Raw genomic sequence first — 12,881 nt, forward strand, 5'->3', positions numbered from 1 at the left:
AATCTTGTGGTCTTAAACATGTCATGTGAAAAGTTAAAATAAAAATGTTGCCAAAAAAGAAAGTGGTCATTCCTTTTTAAGCAAACAAAAAAAATGGTCATTCTTTTTAATCTATGTGGAGGTTAGATGTTGCTTGGTGTCTATGTGGCGTTCACATGACATTTAACACTCCTCTGTTAATATAAAGGTACATGTGACCTAATACTTTAACGGATGGTATTTTTGAGCCAAGGATATATGTGAGCTATTTTCAATAGTTTAAGGATATTTTTGAGTATTTTCTGTTTTTCTTTATTGATTTGACTCAATCTTAAAGATAGCAATCTAATATATTTATGAGGAGAGAGAAAAGTAATTCTACTTTTTAATATGATTATTTTTTGAAATACAATTTGACAAATATTTCAAAAGTTTACGAAAGGAGTATTATTTATCATAGATAGAGAGAGTTGCATCTTATTACATTCAACATCCAGCGCTCCTTATTTCAAAGCTAAAATTATGTGAAAATTTGACCGTTAAAAGAACGTTTCACACAGTATAAAACTCTCAAATTAACCCTTCTCTTCTCATTCACAATCTGTGAAAACAAAAAAAAATCCATATAGAAAAAGAGAAATCTTCAGTTTCTTCAAGAAGAAGATATTGAAATGGCTAACGGAGACGCAGTTCCAAAAATTTTACCCAAAGGTGAGGAAAAAGATCCTCTTTTTCGACACCCCAAATGCCCAATTACTAGTTGTTTGTTGTTGGTTTTTCATTTTCTTTGATTAGTATTGAAAGAATTTATTTGGGGTTTATGTTAATGCAGTGAATCTCGATTGATCATGATGAATATCAATCATTCTTGGGTGTTTTTCATTAGTTTAATACGAGCTGATTGTTTAGATTCTTGATCACTGCTAATGAAATTCTTGAGAGTTTCCCCCTCTTTTTTATGATTCATTTTATTTTCTTCATCACATCACTATTCCAAGTCCGAATAAAGAAGGAAGATTATGTTTATACAGATTTCTGCGTTCTCTAGTTGTGATCTCGTGTAACAATTATGCTGTTATTGATGATTTGATTATCTTGGACCACGAGGACCCCAGTCGTGCTTCTGGTTTCCATTCCAATCATCATATATCTCCTCGTGCTCTGCCATTTTTTCGATGCGTCATTTAATTGTTTTTACGTTTGTTCATTGTCATTAGAGAACTTATTTCTTGGCTAAGGTTTTACTTGTTTTGTATATTATTAGTTAGTTTAGAATCTTTACTGTTATATATGAGTTTGCACTATTTAGGAGGAGGAGGGGGAGAGGTTAAGAAGAAGAATGGACAAGCAAATGGAAGAACTAGGCGTGCTTTGGGAGATATCGGAAACATTGTCACTGGTCCTGCTGTTGGAGCAAAGCCTCAAACTAAGGTTTCTCACCCCATCACTAGGTAGAATTCAGTCACTCTCTACAAACAACTCAACGTTTCAATGCATTATGGTTTAGTAGTAGTTGCAGTTAGTTATCTTGTATACGCTCATGTAACTTGAATGAGAACTTTCACTATTCAGGAGGTCTGCTGCCCAGTTGATAGCTAAGGGACAAGAACCAGTGCAGAAGAACAAGGTTTAAGTTTACTTGTGAATAATAGTTCTTGAAAAAGTCTTCCTTTTAGGAGTAATATTTTTTCTGATTTTAAAGATGGGGTTAAGATGTTTTCCTGTATTTAGTTCTTGAAGAACCCCTTTTCCAATTGGCTTGTTGTTGTGGTTTGTTCGTAGACGAAGCCTCTTGTAACTAAAGGAGTTGCAGCAAGAAAAGTTGGTGTTCCAGCAAAAGCAGAAGCTATTAAAAAGGATTATGTCAAAGCGAAAGCTGGAACTATTAGTGGTATATGCCCTGAGGAGGATGTGAAAACCATTGAAAAGATCCCCTTGAAAGAAAGAAAAGTAAGGAAGAGTGGAAAGACTCTAACTTCTATCCTAACTGCGCGAAGCAAGGTTGTCTTTTTACCTATTTCCCTTGCTGAAAATGTAGTAAGCAAGATCAGTATATAAGTGTAATAGACCAATTCTCTTTTAGGCTGCTTGTGGACTATCCAACAAACCAAGATCACAGATTGTTGATATTGATGCTGCTGATATTGATAATCACTTGGCTGGTGTTGAATATGTTGAGGATATCTACAAGTTCTATAAGCTCACAGAGGTATGGTGAAACTTCTGTCTCCTGTGTTCTCTTTAATGTAACTAAATAGTTTTGTGACTTTATTGTAATAGTGGAAAAAGTTCAGTAACCATTCGTGAAGTTGATCTTGTTTTTTGATGATTTGGCTGATTCAGGACGAAAATCGACCATGTGATTACATGGATTCACAGCCAGAGATCAATGACAGGGTGAGAGCAATTCTTGTGGACTGGCTGATAGAAGCACACAAAAGGTTTGAGCTGAGGCCTGAAAGCCTGTACCTCACAGTCAACATAATGGACCGTTTCCTGTCGGAAGAGCCTGTTCCTAGAAGGGAACTTCAGTTACTTTGCATCAGCTCAATGCTTATTGCCAGCAAATATGAAGAGATTTGGGCACCAGAGGTGTAAAAATGAAGTATTCTGCAAATGTGTTAAATCTGTTCAGTAAATTTTTTAATCATAATCTCTGATGATATGTTATGTTTGTCTCTGCAGCAGGTTAATGACTTCCTAACAATAACAGACAACGCTTATGTCAGGGATCAGATACTTCTAATGGAGAAAGTGATCTTGGGAAAGCTGGAGTGGTATTTAACTGTCCCAACGCCATACGTCTTTCTGGTTCGTTACATTAAAGCTGCAGTTCCATCTGATCAAGAGGTATTGTTTTATTCTCAATGTGAATTTGCAGCTACTTAAGCAGATAAAGACAGCTAGTTTAGCGGATTATACGCGCCCTCTTTGTTGTTTTATAGATGGAGAACATGACATTTTTCTTGGCTGAGCTCGGGCTGATGAACTACACTACTGTGATATCCTACTGTCCATCAAAGATTGCTGCTTCTGCTGTTTATGCTGCTCGTAGTACTCTCAACAGGAGCCCTCGATGGACTGACACTCTGAAGCACCACACTGGATACACAGAAGACCAGCTGAGGTAAAGAAAAAGTTAAAACAGTTGTCATTTAGGATTGGTAACTCTACTAATTATGAACTAATTGTGTTGCATGTATTGTTTGAAACAGAGAATGTGCAAAACAATTAGTTAGCTTCCACTTTGGTGCTGCTGAAAACAAGCTGAAGGCGGTTTATAGGAAGTTTTCTAGTCCAGATAGATGTGCTGTTGCCCTCTTGCCCCCTGCAAGAGATGTCCATATAGGAAGTTCTTGAACAAAGATTGTGAATGTGTGAAGTTAGATCATGTCAAACTTTCTGATCTCTTATTTTGAAGTCTGAAAAATTCATACTTTTATATGATTTACTTACTAGTAAAGTCATTCCCTTTTAACATTGTATGGTTCTTGTGAATATTTGAATGTTGAGTGATAGTTTTATCCATTAGTGTTAATGTACCACTTCTATTCTTTGGCTCACTCACTGTGTGCATAAATTCTCCTAGCCTTACGTTTCTCTAAGGCTCCCCCTTCTGTTAGAGGCATAAGCAATCAATCATGATGAGTTAAATGGGAGCACAATTAAATCGTATGTACACACTAACAAGAAACTGCCTTCAGCTATAAATCTGATGTGCTAGAGTATGTAATAATTGGTATTGCACACACAACAAAGAGGGATGAACTAACCATTTTGTTAGTTTTCGGGTTTGAATGAAATACAACATGTGCCTCAAAGCTACCTAGAAGAATCTGCAGACTCGTCATTGACTTTAACCTTCGTTCCACAGCAGCTCTTTCTCTCGTGTGCCTCCACTTTCTTTTTACCAGAGCAAGCTCCGTCTTGATCATGTGATGCATTCCCAAGCTCTGGCATCCTCTCAATAAACTCTTTATTCTCTTTCCACACCTCTCCATTTGTATATACCTCCTTCTTCCATATCGGAACTGATGCTTTAAGCTCATCAATCAGAAACTTGCAAGCATCCAATGCATCTGCTCGATGGACAGACGAGATTGCAACAAATACACTAGTCTCTCCAACAGGAACAGTACCCAAGCAGTGAGCAACTGCTATCGAGTGGATATCCCACGATGATCGCGCAGAAGAACAGAGAGATTTAAGACAACGTACTGCCATTGGAACATATGCTTCATACTGTAACTCTAAAACTTCTTTACCATCAAATGTATCACGCGTTGTACCAGCAAATGTTGCTATAGCTCCACATTTAGGAGAACTAACATAACCAATATATTTGTTGAAGTCTATTGGGCTATTCGCTTCCAAGATCTCGATTAAATTTCTATCCTCATCAGCCATTTGAATCACCTATAATTCCGAAAAAAAACACCTCAAAACAAAAACAACTAGGCTTCAATACCAAACAAAGTCAGGGGTCGGCAATATGAATTCTCATTATCCATATCGTGCTATTTAACCTCATCTCAACTCCAGAAAGTTTTACTTATCAGAAGTAGAAATAACTAACATTCACACACTTCCTTCTTCCCATTTTAAACGAAGTTATATCGCAGCAAAATCAAATAAGATTCATACGATCAAATTAAACGAGAAGGGATTAGACAGGACAGCACCAGCAGATTGAGTTTCATGTAAGTATAGACTATAATCATCCAACTATACCCTTTAAACAATCAACTTCAACTCATGATCTTGGATTATAATTATAATTCTCAAAGACCACTTACATAAACTCCTAAATCCAATAAATTGCAGTTCTCTCCTTCCATCCGTCTCAATTTATGTGATATTTTTTTGCTTATTGACTGTTAATTTGACTAGTCTTTGGTGAAATTCACATTGTTTAAATCTCGAGAAGCAAAAAAGGTGTCACGTAAATTGAAACAGAATAGTAATTATTAGTGATGTTGATTTCTTTAACAAAATCAATTAGTATCAAGTCAACTCATGACCAAATGACTTGAGATTATAAGCAAATACAAGGATTTTGAGATAATTTAAAATTATAATCATTATTAATCGAAATTAAAGATTGAATCTTTGAAAACATACCTACACAATGAAGCGGCTGGCTGGTGGCTGAACCGCAGCTTTGGAGATTTGATCTTTCTGATGATTGCAGAGTAGAAGTGAAGACAATTTTTGGAAGAGAAAATTGACAAAAATGGTCCCTTAATTGTTGTAGTAAGTTCAACATAGTTCCTTAAGTATCAATTCAGCAGTTTTTGATCTTTTTAAGTTTGTATAAGTTATTGATTATTGTTACACAAATAAAAAAGATATCATAAATAATTACAAGTTTATATTCAAATCGAAAGTAATTTCTGAAATATTCAGTCTCTCATGAATAATTACCGTCTATACCCTCATTTATTAAGGGTGATAATTTTTGTTTAAGTGATACTAAATCGATATCATATACTATATTGATATCATTAAGGTTGATAATTTCGCTTAACTAACACTCAATATATATAATTTATTGGTATCATTAAGGTTTCTTCTTCAGAAATTACTTATTAGTCAATGATATTATAAGAGTATATATGTATATTGTTGTGGTATCATTAAGGTTTCATTGTTCAAGAATTACTTATCAGTCGATAATATACTATAAGAATATATATGCTCTTATAATATCATTGACTAATAAGTAATATCTTAACAACAAATCTTAATGATATCAATACAATATATATATATATAGATTTAATATCAATTGAGCGAAATTATCAGCGTTAGTGATACCAATATAGTATATATGATACTGATTTTGTATCAGTTAAGCGAAATTAGTAAATGCTTATTTTATTTTTATGGGGTTTTATTTTTATGAAGTATTTGCTTATTTCCCCCTCATAGTTACATTAAAAATTAAATTGATTAAAAGAATTTATATTGGATTTCATTTGGTTGTGTTTAATTTTGAATTGATATCATATTTCGTTTGGATTTTTTTACTAAAAAAACTACAAAAATAACCAAATTAAGTCGATAAATTTTATATAAATTTTTTATATATTATTCATAAATAAAATATAAATATTTTGTTAAATCTTATTAACTTATGTCTTTACCTTTACTATTTTCTCAAATTCAACCCTTTTAAGTATTAAATTTTATGAACTATATATTAAAATCTTAAGTCCAAGTTTTCTCAATTTTTGAGTTGGGGGTTTTCTTTTTTGCTTTAAAGATTTGATGCTTGGTGTATAATGAAATTTACTATTGCTTAATTAAAATTAGTTTCTTTGTATAATAATAACTTAAGCATCACTTAATTGAATTCACAGTAACTTTTACATGAATTTTTCATATAAGTGGTGTCTATGTCTATCAAGAGTATTGCTTAATTAAAATTACTTTGTTTGTATAATAATAAATCTAGCACTTGCTTAATTGAATTCACAATAATTTTCATATAAATTATTAATGTACTATGTGTATATGTATATCAAGACGTGTATGCCTCCAAATTTATTACTTTTAAATCGAAAAGTGAAAAATAACTGAACCAAATCAATAGTCTTTTAAGTTTAATTTTAAAAATTTAAAAATCAAAAATTAATTTGATAATTTTAACCGATAACCTATCTAAATCGAACAAGGAAAAACACTAATAAAGTCTATAAATAAATATTGCCTTCACTGATTTCACTGTTGTTCAAGTCTCAAATATCAATTGTGCCTTCCTCTTCTTCTTTTTTTTTTTTTACTTTTTCAGATTCCATAACTCTTTTCTTGAATTTAGAGTCATCCAAACTGCTTGCTTTTCTTCATATTCCCATAATTTCCGATTCTTGATTTGATCTTCGTTTAATTTAAGCAAAACCCTAGTATTTTCTAGCTGAATTATCGGGAATTTGGGAGGAATTGAATCAACAAAAATTCAATTGAAGATCAGTTAGTTAGAGATGGCAATAGCTGCACCAGAACAGCTTAATCTTACGGAAGCTCCAACTTGGGGGTCTAGAACCGTTGATTGCTTCGAGAAATTGGAGCAGATTGGTGAAGGCACTTATGGGTTAGTTCTTGTATTTTGAATTATGTCTTTTGCTTTGCTTGTAGTGTGTGCGCTTTTACTTGAGTAAGGGTTTATCGGAAACAATCTTACTTTGGGTTTGTTGTTGTAGTGTGTGTTAAAGACTTAAAGTTGTCATTTTTTTTTGTTTAAAAAGCATAATTATTGAGAGTTCGGATGAATGAGTCTAAAATGGAACAGAATGAATACATGGGGTTTATATATGTAGACTTCAGTTATATGCATGAGATCCTGGGTATTTCATAGCTTGTAGTTATAGAATTTATGGATTAGGACTCTGTTTGCTGCAGGTTATAGTCTTGGGCTACGTTTAACGTTCCACGTGTATTTGTTTATCCAGAATTAATTGAAAGTTTGAAACTTTATGTGGAAAATTTAGGTATTTAGCAAATAGAAGACATTTAGTGTTTGTGAGCTCCTATGATGCTTCAAAAATGTAGTTGGGTGTGTCGGATCCTCTGAAAAGTAGTGCATTTTTGGAGGATCCAACATGGGTGCAGCGACAATTATGGAGAGTCCAAGCAACGCAGGTGAGCTCAAAAGTTAGCAGAGCTGTATTTTAGCTAATGGAATGGCGGAAAAAGAGAAATTTAGTATAAAGGTCTCATTTTTTTGGCTTATAGTGTCGAAGACAAAAAATTTCAGCTTAAAGTTCACAGCTTTTTGTATCTCATCAAAAGAGTTGATTTGCTTAAAGGTCTAATTTTTTTGGCTTGTAGTGTCGAAGACAAATTTCAGGTCAAAGTTCTCAACTTTTTGTATCTCATCAAAAGAGTAATTCATTTTTTTTATACGTAACTGGAGAGGTAACTCAGAATCTTTCTTAAACTATCTACATCATGTCTATTTTGCTACTTACACCAAAATGCTGAAAGATAAACTTTATACTTCAACTCATATACTCTCCTTTTATCGCCTGAAACATCTTTAGTTCCTTCATTTCCATACTGATCACCATATACATGCTGGATGATTTCCCAAATCCTCTTCTTGCCTTTTCCTTCCTTTTTTCTTGTCCAACCTAATAGGGTTCCTTCAATGATCTTGGCATAACCCACTTCACATAACAAATGCTCAGAAGCATCTGTCATAACCATATCACTGTTGGGCAATGTATGGGTCATAAATTTTGTTTTGACTGTCTGGAAGAGAAGTTTGTTATTGACAAGTGTCTAGGTGGGAACATGTACTTTAATGTGCTATACTGTGCTTCTGAAAGTGGATGTGATTTTAACAAAATCAAAAGGCAAACATGGTTGTTAGATTCTAAATGGAGGGAGTAGTTCGATGATCCATTTTTGCAGTCTGAACTGTAACTGTAGAAATAGGATGACTATCTTAACTGGTGCTCAACAATTTGTTCATTAGATGTACAACTGTAATGTGGCATATCTTTTACCTTGCAGTCAAGTGTACATGGCAAAAGAAATTAGAACAGGGGAAATTGTTGCTTTGAAAAAGATACGCATGGACAACGAAAGAGAAGGGGTGAGCTTCTTATTTTAAATATGATTTGCATTTTGTTAGTTCTTTCAAACTCTTCTCACTGAAGCTTTTCTTAACAGTTTCCGATAACTGCTATACGTGAGATTAAAATCTTAAAGAAGCTGCACCATGAAAATGTCATTGACCTGAAAGAGATTGTAACATCTCCAGGTAAGAGTTGAATAATATATACATGCTTTCATATTGTGTCATTTTTATTATTTACTAATGGTCCCCTTTTTACACTAATTTAAAAACCACATACAAAAGTCACTTAACTTTTTTCCTTCTTACGTGCCCTTTGTGGCTTTCCTTCAGTAATGAAAAAAATCGTACAAAGGTTTCTGTCTTGCAATTGCATTGCCAGCAAGATTTTTTACCTTATTAAACATGTCTTCTTTATCTTTTTTTACAGCAAATGTATTAATTTTTGCCTGCATTGACTGTGATCTTCGTCAATATTCAAATATATTCAACTACAAACGAAATTGCAAAAAATGGTCCTTTTAATATCAGAATTGGCAGTGTAAAAAGGTCCAAATAGTTTTGTGAAAGTTTTTAGTAATTATTGTGTCCTTTTGTGTTCTTGTTCTTTATTTTGTGGTAAACAGTCCTGTGAAAGTATCCATTTTAATTGTTGTAGGTCGTGAGAAGGATGACCAGGGGAGGCCAGGCAAGTGTTTCTAAATTTAATTTAGTTTTTTATGGTGCTTTTACTGCTTCCCCCAAACCCCGCGCATGATGTCACTTCTGATTTAATTGAGTTTGTCATATTTGAAGTAAACATATGACTTTGGTTGCAGATGGTAACAAGTATAAAGGTGGAATCTACATGGTCTTTGAGTACATGGACCATGATTTGACTGGGCTTGCTGATCGTCCTGGAATGAGATTTTCAGTTCCGCAGATTAAGGTAGCATAATTGTCATTTAATGTGCCTGGTAGCACTGCTGAGCAAATTAGTTGCTTGAAAGAAGAAAGTGAGTAGGATGTTGATATTCACTTTCTTTTTTGCAGTGTTACATGAGGCAGCTTTTGACGGGACTGCACTATTGTCATGTAAATCAAGTACTTCATCGTGATATTAAAGGTTTGGTTTAGGAAATTCATGCTGATTTTCTAATATCATATTGTCTTAGTGTGGTGATAACTGATAAAGGCTAATCCTTTTCCTTATAGGTTCCAATCTTCTGATTGACAACAAAGGCAATTTGAAGCTTGCTGATTTTGGGCTTGCTCGATCCTTCTCTAATGATCACAATGCAAATCTTACAAATCGTGTGATTACTTTATGGTACAGGTATGATTTATGTGATACCAATTTAGCTGGATTTCATTTTAAATTCCCTTTTTGTGTGAGTTGTGATTTGTGGTATATCAAACAGACCACCTGAGCTGCTTCTTGGGACCACTAAGTATGGTCCAGCCGTTGATATGTGGTCAGTTGGTTGCATCTTTGCTGAGCTGCTTCATGGAAAACCAATTTTTCCAGGGAAGGATGAGGTAGCTGATCTTTTCTGTTGGTTAAATGTCCTAAATCTTACAAAATTAATAAAGATGAATGCACTTCCTTTAGTGTTATTGGCCTTACAGAGACTGTCTATGGTCTAAGGAATAACAGTAACAGCTTGCTCTTGAAAAGAATTGTGATGGTGATATTTGCCTAACGCCTTTTTTTTTTTTGGCTTTGGGAGGTTTAAGTATGTATGTACCTGGTGTTTCTTTATGTCTGACATCTGGTTTGCTGTTTGTGTTCCTGATTAATCATTGTGTATTAAGACTGTTAGGACAACTGATGCTTCTACACCTAATTTGTTGCATCACTTAATTTTAAATATTCACCATTGGAATTTCTTTTATGTTTGAGCTGTGGTGCACCAGCTTATGACAAGATTTAGCCAAAAAATTTAAAAAACACAAACTTCTGTATCCTCATTAATCCAAATTAACTAGGATTTTCAAACTTCTTGTCACTTGTGGAGCTTTAAAGCAAGAGCTTAACTGTTTGATGTTTCATGTATTTAACAAAAAAAATTCCCGAATGACCTACTTAAAAGCAGTACATGTGAATGCGACTTTAGGTTGTGTTGAATTTCCAGTGTGCTCAGGTGAATAACCCAGTTTTACATTGATTTTAGCCAGAGCAGCTGAACAAGATTTTTGAGTTGTGTGGCTCTCCTGACGAGGTTAATTGGCCTGGAGTTTCAAAGATTCCATGGTATAACAATTTCAAACCATCAAGGCCATTGAAAAGACGCCTAAGGGAGGTTTTCAGACAGTAAGTAAAAAGTACATGATGTGATATATTTGCTCTAGATCTGCACTATAGTTATTGGTATCGAATAGATGTTCATGCATTTTTACTATTGCGTCTCTGGTTTTAGCTTTGACCGACATGCCTTGGAGTTGCTTGACAAGATGCTCACCCTCGACCCATCTCAGGTATCAGTTTCTCTGGCATGTATGTCATTATTATGTGTGTTCTAAGTAAGAGTACAAGACAATGCTGAACTCATATTTGTAAAGGTTTTTTCAGATGTTCATGTGTCATGGTGCTTTTTAGGCCAAAGCTGGCATGTAGGTACCAAGTTCATTATATCTTCTAGTTTATGTTGTCACTTCTTTCAAACCTTGTTTTGTGGGGGGGGGGGGGGGGGGGGACATCCTATCTTTTAAATTGTGGACCGAGTGGATTTACATTGATTTTGGACTTTCAGTTCCACTAGTAATTATGCTATAGACCAACATGACTAATTCTGGTAGTCAACATTCTCCAATATCCTGCTCTTGCTATTTGCATCCGTCAACAAATTGAAGTGTGAATACCCCTGCAGTAGTCTCATTGCATGAGCTGATGAGCAACTGCTATCATTGAACATTAAAAATGTGTGGCTATCTATTCCAAGGCCAATTGGATGTTAAGGATTAATTCTTATGCATGATGATGTTAATGTCCTCACTGACTTGCTGTTTTACTTTTTATCTTGTCAAGAGAATATCAGCCAAGGATGCACTTGATGCTGAATATTTCTGGACTGATCCATTACCGTGCGATCCAAAGAGGTATTTTTTCTTCGATAATCATTTTTCCTTTAAAATATCAAAAAAGTGATATAAGTATAGTGAGCAACTTTGTTAATTATGACTTATTTCTTGAGCAGTTTGCCAACCTATGAAGCTTCACATGAGTTCCAGACAAAGAAAAAGCGACAGCAGCAGAGGCAGCATGAGGAAGCAGCTAAACGTCAGAAACTGCATCACCAGCAGCAGCATGGTCGGCTTCCACCAGTTCAGCAGTCAGGGCAAGGACATGGCCAAATGAGACCAGGGCCAAATCCCCCAATGCATGCATCCCATCCTCAGGCTGCTGGCGGACCTAGCCACCACTATGCAAAGCCACATGGACCTCCAGCAGGACCTGGCAGATATTTAGCTGGTGGAAATCCTTCTGGAGGATACGGTCACCCTACTCGTGGCCAAGGTGGAGCTTATGGCAGTGGTCGATACCCACCTCAAGGAAGGGGTACCCAATACAGTTCAGGAGGAATGCCAGGAGGCAGTGGTCCCCGGGGAGTTGGAGGCCCAAATTATCCCCACGGTGCCCCATATGGGTCTTCTGGCACTGGACGTGGCTCAAATGTGAATCGCAATCAACAACAATACAACTGGCAGCAGTAATAATTCGTTCCTGCTCTACCAATATGGTAAGCAAAACATGCAAACTATGTGAAATACTAAGAAGTGAACTGTAGATTGGAATATCGCGCACTTATTGATTTTCTATTCCACCTCATGATGCATCGCAAAGAAGGGAGGAAGCGTATGGGAGGGCATCGAACAAACCTGTTTATACGGAAGTTGTCACACTGAAGGTTACGTAAAATATGTATCTTGTGTTCTATGGACATTGTCTTGTTTTGTCTCCTTCCACGTCCAATATTTATCTGTGAACAGAATAACCATAAATGTATCCTCCTCAGCTAAGAAGCACTCATTTCATCCATTTCTGGTGAATGTTCTTTGTTTGTATACTGAAGTTAACTTTTATGAATCGTAAATTCAGATCCAAATGTGTAACAGCTATTTTTAATTTTTTTTGTGGCATTATGTGTATTTATGGGGATAGAGGTTGTTTTCGATCGACCATTTCATCCATTCTACTATACCTCGGATTATAGATTTATTATACTTGAAAAACTCTCTTTGAGATATAACTGGTGTATGATCCAATATACTTGATCTAAAAGCCTCTACATTGTAGGATATATCTCCAAACTTTTAATCATTAACGTCAACGTGTCTTATT

The 12,881-nt window shown here is 35.0% G+C and overlaps 3 protein-coding genes across 13 annotated transcripts; 2 read left to right on the top strand and 1 right to left on the bottom strand.

The window, feature by feature from the left end:
* The first annotated feature begins 484 nt into the window (after positions 1–484).
* LOC543746 (G2/mitotic-specific cyclin S13-7) lies at positions 485–3,542 on the top strand. Of its 4 annotated transcripts, none has more exons than XM_010324164.4 (9): positions 485–690; positions 1,289–1,430; positions 1,552–1,606; positions 1,762–1,980; positions 2,063–2,188; positions 2,323–2,571; positions 2,668–2,829; positions 2,925–3,106; positions 3,195–3,542. In XM_010324164.4, exons 1-9 carry the CDS (start codon positions 651–653, stop codon positions 3,337–3,339), a joined length of 1,320 nt encoding a protein of 439 aa, XP_010322466.1. In that variant the 5' UTR covers positions 485–650; the 3' UTR covers positions 3,340–3,542. The 4 variants fall into 4 exon arrangements, with proteins under 4 accessions (XP_010322466.1, XP_025887458.1, XP_069155537.1 ...); XM_026031673.2 differs by having other exon boundaries at positions 512–690; positions 1,762–1,929; positions 2,665–2,829; XM_069299436.1 differs by having other exon boundaries at positions 512–690; positions 1,762–1,929.
* LOC101243795 (molybdopterin synthase catalytic subunit) lies at positions 2,573–5,238 on the bottom strand. Of its 3 annotated transcripts, none has more exons than XM_069299437.1 (3): positions 5,101–5,238; positions 3,753–4,395; positions 2,573–3,101 (listed from the first exon to the last, which is right to left on the bottom strand). In XM_069299437.1, the coding sequence occupies exon 2, from the start codon at positions 4,384–4,386 to the stop codon at positions 3,802–3,804; it is 585 nt and encodes a 194-aa protein (XP_069155538.1). In that variant the 5' UTR covers positions 4,387–4,395; positions 5,101–5,238; the 3' UTR covers positions 2,573–3,101; positions 3,753–3,801. The 3 variants fall into 3 exon arrangements, with proteins under 3 accessions (XP_069155538.1, XP_069155539.1, XP_004241380.1); XM_069299438.1 differs by lacking the exon at positions 2,573–3,101 and adding an exon at positions 3,108–3,595; XM_004241332.5 differs by lacking the exon at positions 2,573–3,101 and having other exon boundaries at positions 3,657–4,395.
* A 1,451-nt stretch (positions 5,239–6,689) lies between these two features.
* On the top strand, positions 6,690–12,645 carry LOC101268768 (cyclin-dependent kinase C-2). 6 transcript variants are annotated; one of them, XM_010324162.4, is made up of 14 exons: positions 6,699–7,072; positions 8,497–8,578; positions 8,656–8,746; positions 9,219–9,248; positions 9,379–9,488; positions 9,593–9,665; positions 9,755–9,875; positions 9,961–10,078; positions 10,714–10,853; positions 10,960–11,017; positions 11,102–11,152; positions 11,568–11,638; positions 11,737–12,279; positions 12,384–12,645. In XM_010324162.4, exons 1-13 carry the CDS (start codon positions 6,963–6,965, stop codon positions 12,251–12,253), a joined length of 1,572 nt encoding a protein of 523 aa, XP_010322464.1. In that variant the 5' UTR covers positions 6,699–6,962; the 3' UTR covers positions 12,254–12,279; positions 12,384–12,645. The 6 variants fall into 6 exon arrangements, with proteins under 6 accessions (XP_004241379.1, XP_010322464.1, XP_010322465.1 ...); XM_010324163.4 differs by having other exon boundaries at positions 12,387–12,645; XM_010324161.4 differs by having other exon boundaries at positions 11,737–12,645.
* The last annotated feature ends 236 nt before the right edge of the window (positions 12,646–12,881 follow it).

The sequence above is a fragment of the Solanum lycopersicum genome, chromosome 6, assembly GCF_036512215.1.
Source record: "Solanum lycopersicum chromosome 6, SLM_r2.1".
Lineage (NCBI taxonomy): Eukaryota > Viridiplantae > Streptophyta > Magnoliopsida > Solanales > Solanaceae > Solanum > Solanum lycopersicum.